This window comes from Urocitellus parryii, chromosome 1 (genome assembly GCF_045843805.1).
Source record: "Urocitellus parryii isolate mUroPar1 chromosome 1, mUroPar1.hap1, whole genome shotgun sequence".
Taxonomy (NCBI): Eukaryota; Metazoa; Chordata; class Mammalia; order Rodentia; family Sciuridae; genus Urocitellus; species Urocitellus parryii.
This window is the reverse complement of record NC_135531.1, coordinates 9,775,315-9,801,891: the sequence shown is the minus strand read 5'-3', so window position 1 is coordinate 9,801,891 and position 26,577 is coordinate 9,775,315. Positions and strand designations below refer to the sequence as shown.

The following is a 26,577-nucleotide window of genomic DNA, read 5'->3' as shown; positions in this document are numbered from 1 at the left end:
AATAGTCCTGTTAGAATGTGAGAAAACTTAATGTACCAAAACCATGCACTTTTCATGAACTTAAAATTTGGTAAAGATTAATTATAATGTAAAGTGTAATTTGTTTTCTACTTTATTTACCCATACAGAGAAATTACTAGTTTAAAAAAGCAGCAGCAGCAGCAGCACACTAAAATTTGGCTTGAAATTAAAAAAGCATAGACATTCTAAAATTTTAGCATAATCAGTAAAAGTTGCCTTCAATTCTCAGAAAACGATGCATTTTTTTATAATCACCTAAGGGTTAGTCAACAGATAAATGCATTACATGTGTTCAGCATATCCCACAATATCTCTCAAAGTCATTTTTATCAGTTTTGTGATTTTCACCTGAAGGAGTAATGCTGAATGTCACACAGCATTCCACTAAGCAAGATTGTCACTTTGCCTAAATTGTTTTCTGAAAATCTTATTGCACTTTACATCCCCATTATAATAGAGCTGTCACCATTGTGCATACTTTGCCAAGCTCTGGTTATGTTGCTACTGCTTTGATTGGGGAAATGCCTAAAATAAGTGATTCTGCTCCCGCCCCGCCAGTTCTTCTGCTTATCTTCACTGAGTACTTGCCATGACGATCAGCTGGCTGACTCCATTCCATTTATCCTCAGTCCACCCACTGAGAGGCGTAAAACAGATGCCTTGTGATGAAAACTGCAGCTCAGCTTCTTGTGCATGTGCATAATAAAGGGAGAAGTTATACCTTCCCCATTACCTGTGATGCTAAAAAAAAAAAAAAAAAAAAAAAAAGACATTCTCAGCAAGGAACAGAGGAGGTGTCAACTGAGATTCCAAGATGTGCAGAGGATCCCAAGGTGAACAGTTTCTGAAACAAAAAAGTTTTATAGTGCTTTTCTTCTTTTTTGCCAAACTGCCTTCACCATCAGACTCTTAAAGGTAGGCATGCTTAGGAGCAGCCCTGGGCTGCCAGCTCCTCATCTGAACTTTATTTCTGTGACTTCATCCAGTGCTACAGCTTTAAATACCCCCTAGGTGGTAAGAACTCTACAGGTCTTGAGATCAGCAGGGTGCTCCAGCCTGGGAGCCCACCTGCCTCTTGGTGTCACCACTGGACATCAGTCAGCATCTCAAATTCAACACATCCCAGGCTGGATCTCACATTTTCCTAGAGACTGGCCCCCCTCCCCATTCTTCCTCACCTCTGTGTCCAAGGCCAGAATGGCTCCATTTCCTTCCTCGGCCCACATCCGGTCCAGCTACCAGCTAAACATCCAGTTTCTGTCTTGGACTTGACCATGTCCGTCTCCACTGACCCAAGCATTTCTCCCTTGGGATCCTGAAGTGGCCTCTCCACTGGTCTGCTCCCTTCTTACCCCATTTCACCCCATTCTCTGTCAAGTGCTTCCAGAATGTATCTTTATAAAACAACCATCCTTCTGAGAGGATGGAACCATGCTTTAGAACTAGGTGGATGTGATGGTTGCACGCCACTGTGAATGAACCAAATGCCACCACGTTGTGCACTGTAACATGGCTAATTGTATGTTATGGGAATTTTGTTAAATGTTAAAAAAAAAAAAAGTCTCAGAGCTAGATAACCAGTTGAGAATTTATCTCGCTTTTAGTGTGAGTGACACACAACGAAGGATAAAAATTAAAAATAAAAAACCTATTCATGACTTTTGTCCACCCTTATGGATAAAAGGGAAACTTCTAAGGCCCTGTGAGGGACATGCCTGGCTCCTGGGCTCTCACCAGGTTGAGCAGGTCCTAAAAGCACATCCCTGGGATTCTCAGGAGATACAAGGGAAGGACTCTTCTCCAAGGTGTGGGCAGGGCTAGCAGACGGATCCAGGCTGGTGAGTGACTCCAGGCTGGTGAGTGACTCCAGAGCAGGAGAGAACAAGGTAGAGCCTGGAGACAGGGAGCCCAGAAAGGGAGCTGTAGCCATGGAGACCCTGAGGCCCAGGGCCCTGAGTGAGCTGGGCCTGCAGCACCCCTGTACTCAGTCTCTCTGGGCCCGCTGACCTCTCTAGATCCCTCCATTGGTTAAAACTCACTGCAAGCAGAGTGCACCAGCCTGGGGGCCCATAGGAGCACGCAGTGGAGAGCTTTCAGAAGAACAATGGGAGTCCTGACTGTAGACAGTGTTAGACACCATGATGCTGAAGATCGGACTTGGTGGGGACCTGAAAATCCAACACCTTGAATGCCATCATTCTCCTATCTAGACACCGAGAATCAGAAGCCTAAGGATTTCCGTTTGATGCGACAGGCTGAATACTTACGCCTTGTTGTCTTCTTGGAGTCATAGCCTCAACTATCCAGGGTTTGCTGAGAGTCTAGCCATAGCAGAGGCTGCAGTGGAGCGTGCTTCCCACCGGCTGAGACACTCTGCAACTGCAGACCTCCTATTGTTTTTGAAGTAGGATGTTCTGTCTGCTTGCTGGAATTTTTTTTTTTTAAATTAAGAAATTGGTTTATGAAAATAGATTTTCTCTTTTTTAATTTTTTTGTTCTTTTTTAGTTATACGTGACAGTAGAACTCATTTTGATAAAATGATGCAAGTATGGGATATATCTTATTCTACTTAGGACCCCATTCTTGTGGATGTACACAATGGTGGGATTCATTTAGGCATTTTCCTATAGGAAAATTGGTCAGATTCATCTCCCTGTCTTTTCCTATCGCTCCTCCCTTCCCTTTATTCCTCTTTGTCTGATACACTGAACTTCTCTTCTCCCTACCCTCCTTATTGTGGTCTACCTTCCACACATCAACAAACACATCCGACCTTTGGTTTGGGGAGACTGGCTTATTTCACTTGGCATGATAGTCTGCAGCTCCAACCATTTACTGGCAAATATCATAAAGTTATTCTTGTCTGTGGCTGAGTGATATTCTATTGTGCATATATACCACGGTTTCTTTATCCATTCATCTGTCGAAGGGCACCTAGGCTAGCCAACTGAGCTGTTGTGAATTATGCTTCTATGAACACTGATGGATGTTAGCAAGCCCTTTTAACTCCCAGGTCTTGATAGAGCCTGAGGCCAGTTTCCAAAGTGGCATCACTCTGCTCATGCCTCTGTCACCAACCTCCCATCACTAGTGTGCTGAGGTCTGTTAGAGTAACCAGGATGAGATCGGCTACTCTTTGAAAAGCAACAGTCGCACCTCCCAACCTCCACTCCCATGCCACATAGATAGAGCTGAAGACTGGGCAGGTGTCTTTCTGAATTTCCCCATGACAGGGAGGAAGACCATGTACAAGTAATAGGTATCCATTTGATTATTGAGAGCTGTGGTGTTTTAACTCAACATTTTAGTTGGCACCTACTCTAGAGTTCGGCTGTAGACATTGAGACTAATACCCGTTACCCCTTCATAGCTGTAAGCCTTTGCTCTCTCTCCACCTGAATCTCCCCCTCCCCCTTTCCCTGGCTAACTCTGCTTATCCCTACAGGGCAGCCCAGGTTTCACCCTGTCCTGGGACTTTCTTTGATATCCTCCCATGGAGATCTGCCTTACCTGTATTTCCATGGCATGCCATCTCTGACAGTTTATGAATTTTATCATATACAGCCCTATATGCTAAATTTCATTTTTCACTGGGCATATGTGCTTGCTCTTTATCTCCTCAGGTGGGTTCTGCTTCATTTACTACATATTCCCCAGGGTGACTAGCAATACCTTGCCTTGGCAGGTATTCAGAGAATACCTGCTAAACAATTAAAACTTTAAGAAATGACATGAGGAATCAGAAGTGTCCCCATATTTCTGATTTGGGCAGTGGATTTTCTTGCAGAATCTGAGAGGGAAGATAATATGTTTGGAGGAAAATTTGCAATGACAAGTGGTCACGACTGGAGTTCTGATGAGGAAACTCAGAAATACGAAGTTGAGGGTGATAAGTAGAGACTGTAGCTGAGTCTTGGTGATCTCAGCTTCTATCATCATACAGTTTCCATGAAATGACCTCTGAATAGAGTGTCTCCAAGTGGAAGTGTTGTTTGAAATGTGTTTATGTCCCAGCTCCACCTCTCTTGCTTGTTACCTGTCCTTGAGAGACTTTTGTAAACTCTTCAATCTCTAATTGTGAATCTACAAACAAAACTTCCAGCAATAGCTCTCTCCTAGGGTTGGGGTCAAGATTTATAAAATAGTCTGAGTGACATGGTCATGACTCAGTGAACAAGGCCTTATTATTATCACGGGTATTGTGACAGAGCCAGTCTCAGACTGTTTTGATTTTATTGAAAATGAGACCTAGTTTTGAAGTAGATGGAAGGAGGATTTACCTTTAAAGTTACTCCTCATCTCAACCTGGTGTCTGTTCAGTTTTTCCCATGGAAGATTGTAGCTGTTTTTGTTTTTTGTTCTTTGTCTTGTCTTTTCTTTCAGTAGAGGTAAGCATTATTGGATGCTTGCAAGAAAAAATATTTGTAAAAGTAGTTTCAAAACTGAATGTTCATTCTGTAGACTCAAATGACTTCTTGAGTTTCTCCAGCTACATGACCTGAGGCTAAAAAAAATCTGGCAAAAGATGAAAAGCAGAACATTCTCTTGTGTTCATGTATTCTGCTTCAAAGGATCGCAAACCACATCACCTCTCTCCAATTTCAAGTAGCAGATGTATGTGCCTGACATCTGTCTGATTGTTCATATGCAGCATAGTCAAACTCTCATCTGACCTTCATTTTCACCTACAAGTTGAATGACTTCCAACAAGTGACAGTTTCTCTGTGTCTTAGTTTCCTCATCTGTCAAAGGGAGATGGTTGAAAGTTTGCTGGAGTCAATATGTGCAAGGTACTTAGCAAAGACCCTAGTGCCTAATATGAACTCAAAAATGTGAAGTACTGGGGGAGATTTTAAATATTATTTCAATGTGATCATCTCTAGGACACCTGTTTCAGTTGTCCTCTGTGATAATCTGAGATTCATTCATTTGATTATTCTCCCATTCTTCATTCATTTGATCATTCTCCCATTCGATGAGCACATCTTGAAAACCTAGTGATAACTAAACTTTCTTTAATCTGGACTATGTGAGGGCTGAAATGCAAATCTGTCTTTGATTCCTAGCTGTTGCTCTTTTTGTTCTGCCTTCACACCTTCACTAAGACTGCGATTCTTTAAGAGCCAGAGGAACCAAAATACTCTTAAAAATGGTCCCAGTGCAGAAGAGTGTTTCCAGGGTCCTCTTTCCAGGGGTAGATTGGTTCATTTTTCATTACCATATCAAAGCACAAAGCTCAGTAACTTCATAAAGAAAAAAGGCTAAGTTAGTTCACAGTTCTGGAAGCCAATAGTTCAAAATCAGGTGTCCCCATTTGTTGGGCCTCTGGGGAGCGCCTCACCATGAATGGCTCATGGTAGAAGTGCATTGGGAGCAAGAGATTGCAGGAGGAGAAAACAAGAGAGGTGTGCTCAGTCTCCCATGCCCTAAGGGTTGCTGATTTAGGCAGTGGATTTTCTTGCAGAATCTACTAGGCTTCTCCCTTGAAAGGTCCCACCCCACACTGAGGACTAAGCCATCAACACCTTGAACCTTTGGGAAACAAACCACATCTAAACCAGAGTACAGACTTGCAGCTAAGAAAGCTCTAATGAATCCACGTGAAGTTCTTATGTTGGCACCAACAGGACCAATGAGGTGGGTGTGCTATATATAACATAGAAAATTCTCCAGATGGCGGACATTTCATTTTTTGAATAAGGCTATATCATTTCCCATGTTCTTCCTCACTCTAGCCCTAGAGACCTGGTGTGGCAACCTGGGCCCTTCAGAGGTTGGGAGCAGGGGTTGCTGCGTGACCTCTGAGTGACAGCACTTACTCCAACTGCACACAGCTTAACACACATTATCTCACACCCAAAGAAGGCCTCAAATTTATGGTTAATGGAGCCCCTGCACTTTCAGGAATTCTCCAGGGCTGTATATTTACCAAAGATGAAGTACTTTATGTGGCTTATCATCTGTTCTAAAGGCCAGCAGGAAAAAAATTCTCCTGATCAACAGAACCGTTTATTAGACTTACTGCTAGAAAGGCCACTGCTCTCTCAGAAAGAACCAGTGTCAAAGGGCGGTAAGTGCCCAGTGTCTGGCTCCTGGCTGGATGGCCATAGGTGGTGTCCAAGCTGGGGAGCCACAGTAGGCCCAGTGGTGCCACAGAGAGGGGAGAGGGTCTTGAAATGTGTCCTGATGAGCAAACTCCTGCTTTGGAGCGACCAGCTGTTTCCTTCATGTTCCAAACGTCCATGCTTGAGATTTCATCTGGCAGCAGGTTACTTTAATTGGACTCAGCTTTGTTCAACATGGAAAACTATGTCGGCCCCCAAATCATTAGCACAGGGCCAGAGATCATGGCAAGTTCACCTCCTGCACTCATTTTTAAAATCATCTGATAGTGGGGTTGTTTGTCTTTGAATCTGTCTCCCCTCTCTTTTCCTCTCTCTCTCTGTTTCTGTTTTTCCCTCTCTCCCTCAATCGTGCCATTTATGAAAGAGACAAACTTAAGTTACTTTATTTAACTTATATAATTCTAGAGCACAAAACTACCAAGAAATACAACCAAAGTATATGTGTGTGTATATTTGTATAGACATATTAAAAACACTTGAATCAACACATATATGAATTCAGTGATCGCCAGTTAAAAGGATGTACATAATCTTGGACACCTGTAACTTTAGGAAGAGAGTGCCCGGACTGCTTTCCTGGGGTAACAAAGCAGTTTGGGGGCATTTTTTCCTGAGTCCTGACAGACCCAAGGTCATTGAGGGAGACTACAGTTTAAGCAAACCTGATTTTACATCCTAACCACTGAACTCTTGGGAATTGAGAAATACCGAATCCTATGGTTCATTTATCAAGTGCTGTGATCAGAGGTGAACCTGTGACTTTCACAGATGGCCACTGTCAGATAATAGCGCCCAAATTATTTTCAAATACAACTACTTAAAACAAAAACAGATAAATTAAAACCTACCATGGGAAGAGCTTTCTCCTTCTCAGTATCTGCATTGCTTTGTCCCAGATTGAAGATAAGCATTGTTTTCCATGAGTGGAATCTAGTCTGTTACCCCTTTATTATAAAAATGTAATGGAAGAATTCTAAAGAAACTAGGATGTGCTTATGCCAACTTAAACTAGAGAGATCCTAGATGTAGGTGAGTTTTAAATATTTGAATATTTCTTTAGAAAAAAAAGTTGCTTAAAGTCTTCTCTCTGTAAAATTGCTTCCTTTTAAATTTAATTTGAGCTGTTAAAACCACATTGAAGATAATTTTAAAAACTACTAATCAAGACTTTAGGTAAGGATGGGTCTCTGGCTTATATTAATGATTACACAAACTTGGTGTAAACTTTTAAAAAATGCTGTTGGTGCACAAATTTGAATCTAAAAGTGTTGCTGAGATTCATTTTGGCTTTGGAACAAGACAGCTTCAATATTGATGGCTGTATCTTTTCTCAAACTTGCTTTAGCACCTTGGCAATTAAAATATCTCATGGGAACCAGGTAGATTTATTCAGCTTAAACCAGATTTTGCCTGCTGTGAAAGAGCAAAGGTCTGAATTGCTTTCAGATGTAAAGATGAGCAGTTCACTCTCAGCCTTCTGCAGTTAACCACATTCTCTATATATTTTTTTTAAATAAGTAAGAATAATACTACTGAAATCCTAGCATTTGTGTGCATGTTACTATTTAAAATCAGTTCTGCGTGTGAACCAGAAGCCTGTGTGTCAATAGTAGGATGTGGATTAGTCGTGGATGCTGACAGTCTAGGTCCTCCCAGTCCTTCCCTCCACTACCAGCCCAGTCCTCCTTCCATCTCCTCACTGTCTCTCTAGACCCTCAGCTCATCAGGTCTGAGTTGAAATTTGAAGAGGCTTTAGCCGTCCCTGATCCCCACTGCAGAGGCCACCAGCTTCCTCCACGGGAATATTAAGGAGGAGAACAGAGGACATTTTTTTCTGGCTAACCAACCCCTGGGACTCCTAAAAGAAACCTTGAGGAGTATCGCCCTAAGGAATCCCTGAGATTAGAACAACATTTTGGTATCAGCTTTAACACACTCAAGGTAAATGTTTCTATTTAAAATGAAACTCGCAACAGTGTTGTGTGCTGTGTGCGTGACTTTTCCATCAGAAGGACGCTCAAGACAATCTCAACTCACAGCCCGACCCCGAGGGTCTCTGCTTCTCAGGGACCTGCACCCAAATACTCATGGACATTGGAGGGAGTTGCTGTGCACCCCCAGGCAGCATGAGTTCAGGGCCCCTAGGTTTTGATCCACAGCCCTCTACCCACTTACAGGCTAAATATACAAATGAGGGGGGAATGGTAAAAATTTAGGATGGGTTCCCCTGTAACCCCTTCCCACCACCCCAACTAGGCCTGACTTTTTAAAAATACTTTTTTAGTTGTTGATAGATTTTTATTTTATTTATTGATATTCAGTGCTGCAAATCAAACCCAGTGCCTCACACTTGCTAGGCAAGTGCTCTACCACTGAGCCACGACCCCAGCCCCTAACTGACTTTTTTTATGTGATGAGATTTTCGGCCCCCATTTATCTCTTTCTTTCTCCTTTCCCAGGGTCACAAACCGTCTTTCTCAAAATATGATAAATGATAAGTTTGCTTAAAAAATACATTAATTTTTCATTAACTGATTGATTTAAAATAAACTTTCTTAACATTTTAAAAATGAGTTAAGGGCAGGGGTTGTGGCTCAGTGGTACAGAACTTACCTAGCACATATGAGGCTCTGGGTTTGATTCTCAGCACCACATATAAACAAACAAATAAAATAAAGGTCCATCGACAACTTAAAAAAAATGAAAATAAATTAAGCCCAACTATCTCTGGATTTGGGGTTGAGCCTCATGGATCTGGGGATTGTGTTTTAGGTATATCAAATGAAAAGAAATAGCAGAAAACAAATAAGGAACCATAATAAAGTCTTGCATGACCACGAGGCAATATTTGATTTTTCTCGCAATTTAAGACTTGCCATTATTAAAGTATTTTTGTTAATTTTTTGACTAAGATAGTCATCATCTCCTTTAGGAAAAAGGAACCACAGTCACCCTCTACTGAGACAAAATAAAGGATCAAATGAAAGTAATTAAGATTTTATTAAAGAAATTTTAATAAACCAATTACTGCTCATGAATATGGATAATCTCAAGGAAAAGAGCCATCCTCTGCCTGAAATAAAAATAAACTATCTGTTAGGTATATTTATTATACATAATTAGTTATTTAAATGTCTCCTTAACTAAACTTACTGTCAGAATTATATTTGGAACAGTAATCTTTTACACAGAGAGAAACTGTCAAGTGTGAGGAATGAGCAGAGAGATGCTATAAAGCAATTTTATTACAGATTATAATCTAGAAGAAATTAGCATATCTTCTTCAGGTAAATGAAAATTTGTGGGTGACCATCCACCAAACTACTACATTTTAATTTTATCTTCAGATAAAAATAAGTGGAGACACTTGTTGTGAATGAAGACTGCTCAATTCAGTCTATTTCACAGTTTTTCCGTGAGTTGAAAGGGTAGTATTACTTTGCCTAATTTAGAATTATCAGGGAGTTCATGTCAGGAAATTACCCAAATGAAGCACTGGAGATAAGCCTTCCAATGCTAAATGAATTGGTGTTTTTCAGAGATATAAAGTTTTCTCTGCAGGTTAAAAATAGGATTTCTATAGATTCACAGTATATAATTCCACTTACGTGTATTTTTGAATTCTCTTTGGGGATTTATTGTTTGTAAAATGACATCTCACATTTGCTGTTTTATTCTCTCAAGTAATTATGTCATTTTTCTAGTACTGTGAAACTTGCCTGGAGTCCATGACATCATTTAAAGGTCATAGCACACCATTATTAATTGCTATTTTATGTGGTTCCTATCTGGTAAGCTCCTGGATGCCAGGGCATAGTCCTTATGCTGGAGCTACTGTGTGGACACTGAGTGTGTTCTCTGTGTTATGTACACTCAGACAGCATCTGCTCCTAGCTAGTGATGAGGACCTTGCTGTGGGAAAGAGTAGCAACTAACAGCAGAAAATCAACAAGTAATGAAAAATGTGAGCTGGACACAAGGGCTCTGCTGAAAATCAAAGCCAGACACTGAGCCAGACAGGAGCAGCCAGTTTTGGTAGTTCTGGCTACCAAGGGTCTGTATAAAAATATATATAAGTGGAATTCTATCCCTTCTGAATCTACAGAAATTCTATTTTTAGCCAGAAAGGTAGCTCCCATTGATTCAGAATGCAGCAGCAGCAGGTTGGAGGGCTCGTAGTGCAAGTGAGCATGTGTGCTGGAGGAGAGGACTGTGACTAAGGCATAATGACCAGAGCTGCTGCCACACCCGCTCCCAGGCCAGGGAGTTGAATTTTGTTCACTGATGCTCCACTCTGTGTCTAATAGAACCTGGCACATGGCAGGTGCTGGATATGTATGGAGAGGTAAATAAATGAACAAAGAATCTGGTTCACCATGAACTTAGAGGCGTAGGGAAAAGCTACCACAAGAAGTTTAATTTCGGGCTGGGGATGTGGCTCAAGCGGCAGTGCGCTCGCCTGGCATGCGAGCGGCCCGGGTTCCATCCTCAGCACCACATACCAACAAAGATGTTGTGTCCGCTGAGAACTAAAAAATAAATATTAAAAAAAATTCTCTCTCTCTCTCTCTCTCTCTCTCTCTCTCTCTCTCTCTCTCTCCTCTCTCACTCTCTCTTTAAAAACAAAAAAAAAAAAAAAAAAACAGAAGTTTAATTTCATTCTAAATATACCAACAGTTTTAGGGAGACTTCTGTTAGCCTGACTGTTGGCTCTCCAAAGATGTCCACATACTAATTTCCAGACCCTGCAGATGCTGCTTTACATGCTGTGATTGAATTAGGGCTCTTTGCAGAATTTTATTCAATTTGGGGTCTTGAGACTATCCTGGGTTATCCAGGTAGGCTCACTAGCAGCACAAGAGGGCTCATGAGAGGGCGGCAGGAGTTCCGAGTCAGAGAAGGAGATGTGATGATGGAAGCCATGTCAGACGGATGCCAGACCTCGAGCCAAGGCAGCAGGCAGCCTCCAGCAGCATGGTTAGGCGGGCCTCTCCAGAGGTGCACCCTGCCAGCCCATGCAAGACTCCAGGCTGGAAATAAATAGCTGTGTCCTTTCAGCCACCATGTGTTAATTTGTCAAAGCACTAATAGGAAACTAAGGCAGACATTCCAAACTAAAAAAAACAAACAAACTGCTTAGCCTTTTAATAAGTCCTGCACATGATGAATGGTACGGGTTTAAAAAGCTAAATATTTATCATTTAAATTAAAGTGAATTTAAGAGGCTGGGGATGTGGCTCAAGCAGTAGCGCGCTCGCCTGTCATGTGTGCGGCCCAGGTTCGATCCTCAGCACCACATACAAAGATGTTGTGTCTGCCGAAAAACTAAAAAATAAATATTAAAAATTCTCTCTCTCTCTCTCTCTCTCTCTCTCTCTCTCTCTCTCTCTCTCTCTTTAAAAAAATAAAATAAAATGAATTTAAAATTTACTTACAAACTTCAGCAGGATCTTCTTCCTGTATCTTTTATGTTCTCACAATGGAACTTAGGAATAGGAGAGAGGAATTGAAACTTGAAAAAGATGCTCAAAGCTAAAAGGCGGGGGGATGAACCCACCGGACAGAGGGAATGGAAAAGGAAGAGAGGGAGGTGAACAGAACAGGAGTCCAGGGGCAGCCAGGCTCAGGGTCCCATGAGGTTGAAGTCATTTGTCTGAAGGTTCAGGAGGGGCTGGAGGGCCCTCTTCAAAATCATGCACTTATGTGGCTGTCGGCTTCCCCACAGTGGCCTCTCCATAGGGCTGCTGAGGTTCCTGTGCATGCACCTGGCTTCTCCTAAAAACAGGCAATTTCTGAGAGAGAACTTGGAGGAATCCACAGTACCTTTTAAAATAATCCCAAGTATTTCCACTATTTTCTGTTGGTCAGTAATGAGTAACTAAATTCAGTCCTCTCAGAAGCATTGGGCTCCATCATTTGAAGGGAATGTCAGGAAATTTGTAGACACATCCTAAACCAGTATGGAAGAAATCCGGGAGGGGTGAATACAAATCTGAGCAAAACACCATTTTCTATTTGTTCAGAGAGGATGACTGATTATATCCAATGTCTTCTATTAGTCCCTCTCCCTCCAGCTTTGTGTGTGTGTGTGTGTGTGTGTGTGTGTGTATGTGTATTTACAGGATTGATGTGGAGCTCCCTCATGCTCCCGGTAACATATCCACCTTTATCTTAATTGTCCACAGAGACTACTGCTTCTACTCTTAAGATTGTTTCTGTGTCTAGATATCAAAATTTCAAATGGTGCCTGTTGAATTCCACCAAAAGGAATTTGGCAGTATTATATCTACTTAGCCCACTCTTCATATGAAGGGGAGAAATTTCTCCCTGATGGAGACTCTGCTGTTGTAATAAGCTCAGCAGGCACCTGTGGTTGACTGCAGACATGCATTAAGGTTCAGAGATATGGTCAAGTACTCAGTTCATTGGAATATGACTCACAGATGAATCCAGCCTGGAATGATTGTGAACTAAGTCTGAATTATACTGCAATTAATGAGAAACCTAAAGGAGATAAAGATACCTCAAATTGTGTCTTTTTTATCCTCTTCTTGTCAAATATGAAATTGGGTTTTTAATTTTTCTTGTATTTTCCCTCCTTCTTACTATTCATTAGAAAACTAAAAATAATTATCATAAAATTACTTTGAAAGAAAATATTTAATCCTTGATTTTCTGCATAAGTTTGTTTCATGTAACATGATGGATGTTCTCTAGTTCCATCCATTTACTGGGAAATGCCGTTTCATTCTTCTTAATGGCTGAGTAACTCCCTCATTTATATGTACCACATCTTCTGTATCCATTCATCTGTTGACGGGCATCTGGGCTGGTTCCATAACTTGCCTATTGTGAACTGCGCTGCTACAAACATTCGTGTGGCAGGATCACTATGACATGCTGATTTTAGTGCTCCTGAAATCTAGACCAAAATAAGGTGGGGGAAGGAGGTAATCTCATGAAAATAGGAGAGAGGTCAGTGGAGTAGGGAAAGGGATTGAGGAGGGGGGAGAAGGGACAAGAAGATGGAGGAACAAAGGAATCAAATTGACCAAACTAGCCTATGTGCATATATGAATATACCACAGTGAATCTCATTTTGATGTGTCTTTATAATGTACTTATTTTTAAAAGCTATAAATAAAATAAGAATTGATTTGTATTGGTTTAAACACATTCATGTTCAAATGCAAATTTTTTCCTTTATATTTAGTTTTTGGAGGAATTGTATTTTATGAAAGAACATATCACCCATATTTTAAAGCATTTATTCCTAAACCTCAATTTTCATGTCTTAGTATTTCTGAATCAGGATTTAAGAATGAGAATATTTCAAGTTATGTTTCCATGTCCTTGCATTGAAGGAACGTGCACAAATGCTTTAACATGACATTCTTAAAAGATACTTTCAAACACAATAGTAGCTACTAATTTACTTCTCTTTAATGTGCTTTTAGCTACTCTGTAATGTGCTTTTAAAAAAAAACAGAAAAAAATCAATTATTTGTACCCTAAAAATATTTTTCAAGACTGCAAATGAATGAGTAGAATTATTTTTATTATTTTGATGATCAAAGTTTGTAAAACATTTAGTAGATAAATGAATAGCTTCATGCTCTATTTTCAAAACGACAAGTGCATCTACTAATATTCCTGGTATTTCAAAGTAGTCCAAATCATGAAGTATTTTGGGCACCTTCTCTACACCCTTGAGCACCTTTGTCCACTCAAGGAAGGACGCTGATGGCAGTTCAAGCATGCTCACAGAGCCCGCGGAGGGTGGTGGATGAGCTGAGGAGGGTTGGACAGCTTTTCTGTGAGGGGCCGGGTAGTGTATTTACTGGGCTTTGTGGACCACACAGTCTCTGTCACAAATAATGAACTCTCCCTCTGAGGACAAAAGCAAACAGAAGATACACAAATTAACAGACACAGCCGTGTTACAAAAATACTTTATTTACCCAAACAGGCAGTCCAGATTTGCCCTCCAGGTAACCCCGGGCCTTATGGGACTGATTCATGGACCACAGGCACCAAAACCATTTCACCTCTGTTGTATTCACTTAAATGAAGTTCCCAGTAAATGTTTCTTCTAAAGACAGTTAAAGGGGTTTGTCTCTGCAGTCATATCTTTATAGAACTTTATAGTCACTGTGATAGTTGCTTAATTAATGATTCACAGTCACATTTGTATTACTGGTTGGTTCCACATGTGTAAGGAACTAATAAGAAATTCAGAACGAAGTTCATTCTATATATTCTATTCATCAGATGGTGGGTAAAACGAAATCTCTTCCGGTTAAAATAGATTGAGAGTTTGTTAAAGCCGGAAGTCATTTTTCTAAAGACGACCACAGTGTTTGATCCCCATCTCTACAGTGCTGATGCCTGTTTAGGCTGTAGGAGTAAAAGGCTTTCATCAGTAGGGGAGCAGAATAGTGTACTCTTTCTTTTTCCTTTATGTGAACTATTCTGAGCAAAAAATAGAACCATTATTTTAAAAGCATTTTCAACTGATGTCATAACCTGCAATGCCCATGGGCCAGTTCCAGAATTAGTCTCATTTTAGAAAACATGGATCTAAAAACCTAAAACGTTCCACATGTCTGCGATTTTTCTTTTCCCTGCCCACCTTAATTACTGCTCCTCTCTGTCCACGGCAGGCAGGCCCTGCATGCTCCCTGTGTCACCATTTAAGAAAGAACATTCTAGAGGTCCTTCATGAGCTTGCTTCCAGAGAAAAACTGACAAAGCTGTCACAGTGACACCATGTTCAAGCTGCTCCACGTGCTAATTGCCATCAGTCTCCTGCTGGAGTCTCAGGTGTCCCTCTAATGACAGCTGCTGGTGTGTAGAAGCTGAGGGACTGAGGTCAGCCACACAGGCAGGCTGAGGTGCTGGGTAAAACAAAGACCTCCAGACTGTTCTGAATAACCTCCACACGTCTTTGATCTTGGATTCAAGTTGGAAGCTTGGGTCCGTCATATTGGAAGTTCACTCCAGCCCTCTGGAGTTAGTTGTTCTTCACGATGAGACAGAGACAGTCATGTCCCGGTTCTGCTCACCTGTCTTTCACAGCACGCTTCTAGAAGGTCCCAGTGGGTGCTCTAGAATTAGGATCAGGCTCTAAGACACACCCCCACACGCTGCCTCACTCCTTCCTGCCGGTGCCTTTCACTCCAGAGAGGAAAACACTGTGAGATGAGAACGACTGTTAACCACCAACTCTCTCCTTGTGTGTCTCTTGCAGGAGTCCTGTGGAACCTCTCGTCGTGTGATGCACTCAAAATGCCAATCATCCAGGACGCCCTGGCAGTATTGACCAATGCGGTGATTATCCCCCACTCAGGCTGGGAAAACTCACCTCTTCAGGATGATCGGAAAATTCAGCTGCATTCATCACAGGTGCTGCGCAATGCCACTGGGTGCCTAAGGTCAGTCCCGCGGCACGAGGGCCTGCTCCTGCCATCTTCCCTGGGTCCTCCTGGGTCAGGCACTCTTCCTTGTAGCTTTCGCTGCTGCCTTCCTAAGGGTCGGATTGTTCTGCAAAGATGAGTGTTGATGTGGCAGTGCAGTATAAGAAGCTAACCGAAAGTTTTTAATCCTGCACTGAACTGGTGTAGGCATCTTCCACTGCCCTGTACCTACCACTACCTGTGTCTGACTTATTTAACATAATTTTTTTCAGTCTAGGGCCCCAAACACATATTTTAATTAACCAAATATAAGTCACTTTAATTGAAAACAATAGTTTTGGGTCATTTGATGTAATATCATGCACATAGAATAACCAGACAGGCCAGTTGCTTGGGGAGTCGACAACAGATGTGCAAGGACCTACTTAACTATCACCAGTAGCTGGTTTTGTTTCTGTTTTTCAGTTCTCTGTGTGACTGTGCACGTCCGTGGTTCTTAGAAAGAGCTGTTTCATAACGCCTGTTGTGTTAAATGCTTTTCTAAATAATAGAAGTTGTAAATATGTGGTAATTCTCTCCCAAAGCATTTTTACAAAATCATCCCCCAGAAGTCTACTGAGACTTCTTAGAGCCTCTTTATGCCTTGTTTAATTTTAACTCCTAGGAAAGGAAGTAATAATCAAGATACAGTCATAAACTCTGGAACCTGTGCTCCCAAGGATGCTGCCTTTTGTGTCAAAGCTGGAAATCTCCCCAGGATGAGGTTGATCATGGGATGGGGGCCAGGAGGGGGTGATTAAAAGCACCTAGTCAAATAATCTGTATTTCAAGACCAAAATGTACAGAGTTGCTTTCGCTGGGCTGGTGCAAAGCTGCCATTTCTCTTAACACTCATTCGGTTTCTAGGCATAAAAACTTGTCTCTGCCAAGCAGGAATGAAATCACCTCAGTGACATTAATAATCGTCATGTCATGAATATTCATAATAACACTCTCAGCCTAGACTTGAGAGGGGCCTCTGTGTGAATGTGTATGCAGAATGTGAGATAAAGAGACAGGCTCCATGCGTATCTCCACACATTCACAGCACTGGGGACCCTCTGACAATTTTGCTTTTCTTCCAGGTCACAAATTCTTGAATTTTTGACATGGGTAGTCTCTAATGTAAGCCAAATCTACAGTGTTCCAAAATAGCTCCATTGTGGCATTAATTTTATGACTTCCTCAATTGTTACCCTGCAGAAACCTCTTGCCTCACCAGGAGAAACGTAACTCTTCCAAAGCTCAAGCTGCAGGCATCCCCACCTTTCATGCCTGATCTTTCTAGATCAGTTATTTCCACTTATTATGATTAGTTTTTCCCTCCCTGCTGCCACCGACTTACCAAGCCTGTCATGGTTCCTAACGATGTCTGTGTGTCTCAGACTCAATGGCAGAAGAGTAAAGAGCTAGTTAGCTCTACCTGTTGAAATCTGAGTACTACAGGAGCATGAATATATCTTCTTGATGTCTGACTGAAGGCTTGGGGTGCTGCCATGAAGAGCATACGCCTGTAGCACTGTCATGAAAAAGTAGCTGAAGAAGCTGGACTGGTGCATGACAAGGGCCCCCTTGGTAAGCCCTCGGCTGAAGGTGAGGTGAGAACAAGGGATGGTCAGGCCCAGGGGACTCTCCATCCTTCTCTGCTCACTCAGAGCTTCGGCTTTTGCTGCTGGCTAGAAGTGGTAGCCACACAGGAAGCACGAGAAGAGAGCATTTGGTTTGGAAAGAGTTTGTTGTAGCCAGAGCAGGTTTCCTTAGCCACCAAGATGCAACCAGGGCTTGTGATGCCCCATGTTTCTGGGTTTATCAGGTGAGTGACAAACCAAAACTCATCAAAATCAGTGAAACTTTAACTTCTCCCTTAATTCATTAAACTTCCATCCTCCTACAAAAAGCAGTATGATTTCACCTCTCTTATTTGTCTTGTTTTTTTTGTCGTTGTTGTGTTTGGGTCCAGGGGATTGAACCCAGGGTGCTTACCCACTGAGTGACATCCACAGACCTATTTTGATATTTTATTAGGGACAGAGTCTTGATGAGTTGCGTAGGGGCTCTCTCAGTTGCTGAGGCTGGCTTTGAACCTGGATCCTCCTGCCTCAGCCTCCCGAGCCACTGGGATCACAGGTGTGCATCACCATGCCTGGGGCTCCTCTCTTGTTTGAATGTGTTTATGAATCATCTCATGTCGATGATCAGGTTTGACTGGGAGAGGAAGAAAGCACCCCTGGAGGAGGCCAAAATTAAGTTATCAAAGTGTGAGTGGAGGTAAAGTTTCAAGGAATTTGTTTTCCTATGTATTGAGAAATAATGTTGACAATACACCCAAATGGGTGCAGACGCCTACATCATGATAGAAGATTTTAGGTTTTAGTATGATTTTATTTACATTCTTGCTTTTTCTAGAAACTCCTAGATCTTTTATTCACATTTAAAAAAAAAATCTTCCTAGGCTGCTTTTGCTTACAGTAGTTTTATCTTGTAAGCATTTGCTGAAAACTTAGTGTGTGCCTTGGGAACCAGGCAGGAGACAAGGGGTCAACACAGCAGCTCCTGCACTTTAGAAACTCGTGCTTAGTGGAAGAAGGGGCCGCCCATACCGTCAGCCCGAAGGTGGTGTCCTACTCTCAGGCTGACGCCACGGTTAGGGTAGCACAGGAGGAAAACTGCCACGGGAGTCACGAACTCAGCCAGGTGTGGGCAAAAATGACCTCGAGGATCAGGTGGCATTGGGCCAGGCATGGAGAGGACTGCCCCAGTGGGTGCACGGGAAAACATCATGGCCAGAAAGAGCAGCTGGCATGGTCTGGCACAGCCCTGGGAGAAGTCCAGGAATTCCGAGGTGCATTGTCCATAGAGATTAGACTCTTAAGTCAACCTTCAAAGATTCGTGTTATTTATAGAATCTCTGCCTTCCAAGGACCTGAAAGTTTTGATCCAAATATAGCCAAGCCACCTACCAGGTGGCCTCTGCTTGGCCAACATCCCTCTTGCCTTAAAAGGCCAATTGCTTTCTTCCTCTCCCCAGTTCCTTCCTTTCCATCTCCCTCCGCTAAGGCCTTGCTGTGGTCTGGATTGACTTGTCCACCAGGGCTGCTGTGCTTGGTGCTCAGTGTGGTGAGGAGGAGAGATTGTGGGGCCTTTCAGAGACGGAGTCTGGTGGGAAGGGATTGATGGGGTGGGGGGCACCTGGTTATTCCCTTGAGACAGATTGTTGTTAAAAGACTGATCCTGGTCCACAAATCTCTGTGGCTTCTCGTTTTGCCACATGATCTCTCCCATACACACTCCTGCCTTTGTAGTATCACTGCCAGGAGGCCCTGACCAGAGCTGAACAGATGGGGCTAGCCAGTCCTGGACTTGCAGTCTCCAAAACTCTGACCTAACCCCACCCCTTTTTTTAATAAAGTACCCAGAATCAATTCTTTGTTGTAATAACAGAAAATAGAATAAGACAGAATTTAAGTGTAGAGTGGCAAGTGGCTCGGACAGAGTTAGTCTCTTAGCCCAATCTTGAATCTTCATTTAGACAGTTATAGGTGCCTTTTCTTTTCTTTAAGATAAGGCTGTTTTTAAGGAATATCCTAGACAATGACATTGACATGATTTTTGCAGTACTCAGACTCCTCCATCATTGGATAACGTCAAGATAAGTTGATATTTTGGGCTTGTTTCCGTTAACTGTATATTCAGAAATGGATAAAGAAAGTGAAATATAAAAGAAAATAGAACTCTTCCGGGATAGTATTTCCTAAGCCAGTGTAGCTTACCAGTCCAGTAGGAGCATATGATAGAGAAGATCTATCACTTCACCATGAGAAATCATTACTCTTGATTTTTGTTCCTAAACAATTCATACGTGTTATGTCATCTTGGGTGAGAAGCCAAGGTTAAAGATTTAAGCAGTTGCTATAAAGAGATCACATTTTTATTGTTTTTCAGAAAGAAAATACAATTTTATGAATGCAAATTTCACTGCTCCTTAATGTCCAAAAAAAAAAAAAAAAGCTCAGCAAAGGGAGATCTGAGTGAGAGAGATAAGTCTGTGCCTCTGTCACATGGAGCTGAGAGGCTGATGTCATCCTGCCTTTATGGGCTCCAATCTCGGGAGACTGTGTCCACTGTCTTGTGCTGTCCCTGGGGCAATGGGCATGGTCCAGCATCCGTGGCAGTGGCTCCAGACCCTGCCTGGGGAAGGAGCCAGCTTCAGGGTACCTTCTAGAGAGAGGAACCACTTGCCTCCGCCTTCCCTAAGCAGGCAGGGAACACCTTCGTGGAAAAGTCCTGGCATGTCGACACAGCAAAAACTTAAGCACACAGCAAATATAAAATGAACAGTGGATGCCCTTAGTCCTCTTCCATTTAAAATTCATTTTGGAGTAGGAAATGGATTTTTTCTCAAGCAGATCTATCTATTTGTTCCTGAAGTATCTATCTGTCACTGAGGAAGGAGGACAGAAATGAAAAAAATTAATCTCTTACATTTTGTTGGAGAAGCCGGGTTGATGAGAGTGGTGGTGGCCGGCTTGTGGGAGGGAATGGGTTAGTGTTGTGAGATCAGGAGCAGGACGGGAAGGGCTTCATTCCCTACTGTGCCCCAACTCATGCTCTCCTTCCTCATTTCTTCCCCTTCTCTCATTCTGTCTTTTGCTCCAATTCTGCCTTGTTCAAGCTTTAATGTCTGATATTTTAAAATATGGTGTAGTGGTGCATGCCTGTAATCCCAGCTGCTCGTGAGGTTGAGGCAGGAGGATTGCAAGTTCAAAGCCAGTCTCAGCAACAGTGAGACACTAAGCAACTCAGTGAGACTCTGTCTCTAAATAAAATAGAAAACAGGCCTGGGGATGTGTCTCAGGGGTTGACTGTCTATGGTATCCACCCCACCAAAATAAAAATAAAAATGTGGTTCAAAATAAATGTAACAAATAGTTAACAAGACTGAAGACATATATATGAAGGATATAGCTGATCTTTTCTTCTTCATTTATGATTAAGAATTCTTCTGGTGAAAGGACTTCAGATGGCCTGTCAGGCTGTGCAGGTCTGGAAATAGATTTAGTTTTATACCCATGACTGTTTTGTTGCACACAGTGTAATCAGATATATCTGTTAACCTCTGGCCGGCACCAACATCACCTTCAACTGAAAACACGTATTGACCACCCCGTCTGAACACTGATGAGTGAGGTCAGATGGGCTCTGCCTCTGGACAAGTTCATGTCAGCTGAGGTCCGCGTGGTGAGCTGAAAATGTCTCTCCAAAATTCATGTCCACCCGTAACCTCAGCTTGTGACCTTATTTGGAAATAGGGCCTTTGGAGACATAGTTAATATCAGGTAGTACTTGTCCTTGTAAGAAGAGAAGAGCCTCACAGCGAGATGTACAGGAGGAAGGGAGAAGTGAAGACAGAGGCAGAGGCTGGTGGGATGGAGTGGCAAGCCAAGGAGGCCAAGGATTGCTGAAGGCTTCCATAAATTAGGAAGAGGGATGGGATCCTCCCATTGGGCCTTCAGAGGCAACATGACCCCACCAACATCTTGATTCTGGAGTTCTAGACTCCAGAACTCTAAGGGAATACATTTCTGTGGCTCTCAGCCATGGATTTCGTGATGCTTTGTATTGGCATCCCCAGGAAAGGAACACATCACCCCAGTAAGAAATGGAGAGACACCTACAAAACCAGGTAGTCACCCGAGGACACAGCACAGGGAGAAAAATGAGTAAATAACTCAGAGAAGAGACACGGCCTGTCCCCAAATAGTGCCCACACATGGGGACAAACAACCCAGACAGGGACCTGTGTTTCTGTACACAGGCCCTTCCCTTCCATGGCTCAGATACAAAACAAAGCAGTATTGTGAGCAGGACTGAGTTCTTCAAGCCCAGGTATGTTCACCTCAGCTGAAGAAGGTTTCATCCAACCTCCATTCAATAAGGGGTCTCCCCACACTGTATCCAACTTCTGCTCTCACTGCTCTTATTCTCTGGACTTTGAGCCAGCTTCTCAAGGTGGCTTGGATTTATCTAACAGCCAGAAGTTATTCTGTGTCCTTTCACAGGTAGCATGACATGATATAAGTGTCATTTCTGGAAGTAACTCCAGCAGCTGTGTACAGAATAAATGCTTTCTGGACTTACTGTGAAACATGGCTGCATTTCCCACTGAAGATATCACAAATCAATACCCTAAAGATCCCTGTCGTGGCCATTATCATCATTTCAGAGTGAGCTGCAGGTGAAGCCTTGCTAGCATCCTCTTTTTCCTGTTAATCTAAGAGGCAGCTCAATAAGAGACTCGGATCTGCGTTACTGTATAGCTGCACTGTATTTAGTCATGGGTACTTGGGACTTTATCTCCAGCCCGAGCATGTGCACAAGGCTGGGTTTGCTAGCTTCCCCAGCTCATTTCCTGGTGCCCCTGAGTCGTTTATTTATTTTTATTATTCTATTCCCACTTCAGCGTCTTGTCCTAAAGGACAACAATATACAACCCTAATTTTTTCCATCTATCTCTGTGTACACAAGAATGTGATTAAGCCATCAAAGGAGCTGCACTGTGCCTGTGCTTATGAGTATAATTAAACTCAGACCCTCAATTAGTCATTTTAACCCACATAATGGATGAGTGCTCAGTCCCACATTGCCACTAATTCTAGAGTGACCTTGAGAAAACCCCATCATAAAGTAATGCTAATGATAATCACGCTCTAGCTGGAATGCTCCAAGGACATTTATTTTATCTGGTTTACTCTTGCATTAGCCATGACTAAGAAGGGGAAATAGTACTATTTTTGTGTTAAGGTCAGGTTATTGCCAGTGTTTCTCATCTATTCAAAAAGAGTCTTAAAAGTGCTTTTAAAGTGCTGTGTGATGAGCTGTGGACTGGCTTACCCCAGTCTCCACCAGGCCAAGGGTGGGCAGCTCTGCCTGGAGCACTCTCTGTCCAGGGTCTCAGGAAGGGAAAGGACTTGGTCTCTGTGGTGCCAGAACAGAGGAGACACTCACCCCTTGCCCCATCCCTCCCCATCTCCCACACCCTCTCTGTAAAGCAGAAGAACTTCTTTATGGGCATTCTCCATGTTTAATATGATCTGAATACCTTGTTTTCTTGAGTTCAGACTCAACAGTGAAGGTCGTCTACTGTGGAGGGAACGGAATTCACTGGGGGCATGAGCAGGGGTCTTAAGAACTCATCCACCTGGTTGGCACCCACCAGAGCATCCCCACTGGGGACAGGGCTTCCACCTCCCCAGCACGCCTAGCTCACTGACCCCAAGCTCAGCCAATAGGAGGTGGTGGTCTCTACTTGCATCAGGTTGCTCAGTTGACATGACAGAGTACCGAGGACAGGGTGGCTTGAGTAACAGAGATGTCTGCAAGGATGTGGAGGCCAGGAGTCTGAGTCGTGTTCAGCAGGGTTGGTTCTCTGAGGTCCTTGTCCTTACCTGTAGCTTTCTGGATTCTCCCATGGCTTTCTTTCTGAGTATGTGTCCAAATTTTCTCTTCTTATAAGGATTCCAGTCAAGTTGAATTAAGACCATTGCTCAAGACTTCATAAATTGTTTCTTCTTTAAAGACCCAGTCTTCAAATACAGTCGCATTTTAAGGACTTCAGGTGAGGACCTCGAGTATGAATTTTAGGGAGATAAAATTCAGCCTGCAGCTCTCCTAGTGGGTGTCCCTGTTTCTTGTCACTCTGGGAAATTTCATTTTAATAAATGAAACATTCTTATGGCAAGGTCACATTGACCAGTATGAAGCATATTTGATTCATGTGCAATATAAATAAAAATCATACTTATTCTCTAACTTTAAAAAAAGCTAATGTTATTAGTCTCTATTTCCAGATGGAAGTGATCATAAAAGTAGTCTATAGAAAAGGTTCCATACATAAGCTAACACTGTCACAAAAGTTCCTGTATGAGGGGCTTTCAGAAAACTCCCTATATATATGACTATAAAGGCCCATTAATGAGTAATGGGCTTTTTTTTTTTTTGGCCTAGTTAACTGATGAAATCAATAGTTTGATTTAGTGATAAAATATGACTTTCAGAAAATCTCTGTACGTATTCATCCTCAATTCTAATTGATGAATCAAAGAGTAAATAAAATGACCTCCGATTAAGAATCAGGTGGTCTGCATTTGCACCCCAGTTTTGCAGCATCGTGTCCAGTGTCCTGAAGGAAACGTGGCAGCTTTATCTTGGCCTCAGTTTCCTGCCTGTGAAGAAAGGTTTGGCCTGCAGTCCTTCATAAGGTGACAAATAAACTGCAACACAGTTGGGGTATTTGCTAGCTGACCCCAGACATTCTCTAAGTAAGGATGCAGAAGAGACATACCCAAGTGGGCATCCCCGTTGATAATCAGTGTCCCCAAGTGGGTTCTCCCCAGGGAGTGCCATGGCTCTGGGGCCCAGCTGTGGCCTGACTGGTGTAATACTGGACCTTGAAACCGCAAGACCATCAGGAGGAAATTCATTTCTGACAAAGCCCCTTCTAGAAGCCCATTCTGATGTTTCTATAACATGCATGCTGCCAAATGCAGGTGTCCCAATAATCCTGTGAGGCAGGAATTCTGATCCTGTTTACAGATCCAGAAGCTGATGCTCATAGAATAAGCGTAACTTCCCCGAGACATACAGCTTGCACGTGAAAGAAGGATGCATATAAAGCCCAGATTGCATGATGACGCCTTTAGGTCCCTGCCATTCTGCTGTGTTCCACAGGACAGAGACCAGGCGATGCCCCAAGGACATGCATATGTGTTTGTTTACAGTGAGGGCAGACGTCACGTGACGCTCAGTCCAGGTGCTGGGTCTAAACACCAAGTTGGAATTGGCAGTCGATGAAAGAAATATTTCTTAGGGAAAACACCTGAGAGGAAAATGGAAGGGAAACAAAGGAACTAGAAGAACCATCAAACTATGGCCCAGGTCTGACCCCAAGATAAAGAGACAAGGAAGGAAGAAAGGAAGGGAGGGGGAAGGAAGGAAAGGAAGGTGTGTTGGTTAGGTGTTCCTCACTGTGACCAAAACACTGACGAAGAACAACTTAGAAAAGGAAAAATTTATTTTGAACTCACAGTTTCAGAGGTTCACCCCTTGATTGGTCAGCTCCATAGCTGAGGGCCTTAGGTAAGGGGGGCATCATGGCAGAAGGACATAGCAGAGGAAAGCTGCTCAGCTCATGGTGTCCAGTAAGCAGAGAGAGAGGAGGAGGAGCTGGGGGACAAGATATAGCCCCCAAAGGCATGTCCCCAGTGAGCCACCTCCTTGAGTCATGCCCTCCCTGCCTTCAGTTACCCCCAGTGAGTCCTTGTAGATTATCAATCTATCAAATGAACTCGTCCACTCACTGGATGACAGCTTGCGTAGTCTAACCGTTTCACCCCTGAACTTTCCTTCATTAACACAGGAAACACTCATATTCCAACCATAACATAAGGAAGGAAAGGAAGGAAGGGCAGGTGAGCAGGCAGTGGAATGTCTGAGACTTAAGCAGAACTCATCTAGACTTTCGGAGAGTTCTTGAGCCCAGCCACCCTTGAACCGTATCTCCCAGGAACAAGTCCACCTTGCCACTGCTGCTGATCTCCTCCGTGGCTGGGAGCACACAGGGGAGAGGAAGCCCTAGCATAAAAGAAGGCAGGGGAATGGACTTCAGGGTGCAGCAGCCAGGGCCTGTCAGTCAGTGGCACTCCTGCAATCGGTGATCTGGGTGATCTGAGTGGTGTGTTTTCCTTGGGTGACACATCAGATGACCTTTTGATAGCACTTCCCTTCTGTACACACTAAGCTTATAAAATGCTATGTTATGATCAGGAAGCCCCTGGATATGATATAAACACAAGTTGTATGAACCAACATTTGGTTCTCTTGGGGTATATTCTTTCAGACCCCTACCCTGTGCCAGGCCCTGAGGTAGGTGCTGCAGATAATGGAGAGAGGATGAATCCATGGAATTTGTTGTTGGAAGCCCTGAAGAACATCATTAAGATAAGACGGTCTGATGTATAGGTCCACACCTGGCTGCCCTAGAGCGGGCAAGTTGGGGTGTTTTCCCAAATTAGTGCCTCAGGAGATAATAATATTGTTTAATTTCCATGGCTTATCAACTTCTTCTTACTGATACACTTTTTTTTACACATAAAAAAGTTTTTTTTGCCATTAACTAGTTTAAAATTTATGTCTTAGAGCTCCTGAGCTTTCCATCTTCAGGATTTTATATCTCCTTATCCTTTCCATTACGAAAAGTATGAAAGGTTTTCTTTTCTTCTTTTTCAAGTCTTCAAAAGATCTTCCTGTCCCCCCGAAAAAGACTCCTAGATTTGTGCAAAGTTCTTTCTGGCATTTACATTTCCTGGAAGAGTAATAGGGATCATTTCTTTCTAAATGTTATGTTTTTTCCTCCAAGCTAGAAAAATGAATATAATGATTTTACCTTAAATATAAATGATGAATATAAAACATCCATCAAGCTAGTCCATCTTAAAGTTTCTATAACATATTTCTGCAAATTTATTCTACTTAATTATGAAAACTTACAGACTCTGACTAAAATTTGTTTTATATTATTTATTCTATAATTTGTAAATATGGGCTTTTTTAAGAAATGAAGAACAAATATTAAATTTTATCTTTTTTCTGTGAATTCTCATTTTTTCCTATCAGAATATGAATATTTAGATCTTTCCATTTGAAGTGAACAAATGACTTCCTTTAAAAAAAAGTTTCAATGAAAAGTTTAGCTAATTCTCAATTGGTATACCTTAATGTTTAACATTTTTTCCTATAAAACATTGGTTTACAGGATGTTAGACCCCTGATAAATATAAAGCTGATTCATTCCTAAAATTCTTTATAACTTCTTCTTATTAGAAATATAATTTTTCTTCCTCCTGTCCCCCAAATCATATTTCATTGCATAAAGAGTAGCTTCCATGGAGGAGAAGCAAAGAAATTAGTCTATTAACCA

General features: G+C 42.4%; 1 protein-coding gene across 2 annotated transcripts in view; it reads left to right on the top strand.

The window, feature by feature from the left end:
* Ctnnd2 (catenin delta 2) overlaps positions 1 to 26,577 on the top strand; it is a 706,435-nt gene that overhangs the window by 522,354 nt on the left and 157,504 nt on the right. For both annotated transcript variants that reach the window (XM_077795427.1, XM_077795424.1), the window contains exon 11: positions 15,398 to 15,581. In XM_077795427.1, the coding sequence (XP_077651553.1) occupies positions 15,398 to 15,581 (184 nt within the window). The remainder of the gene's footprint in view (positions 1 to 15,397; positions 15,582 to 26,577) is intronic.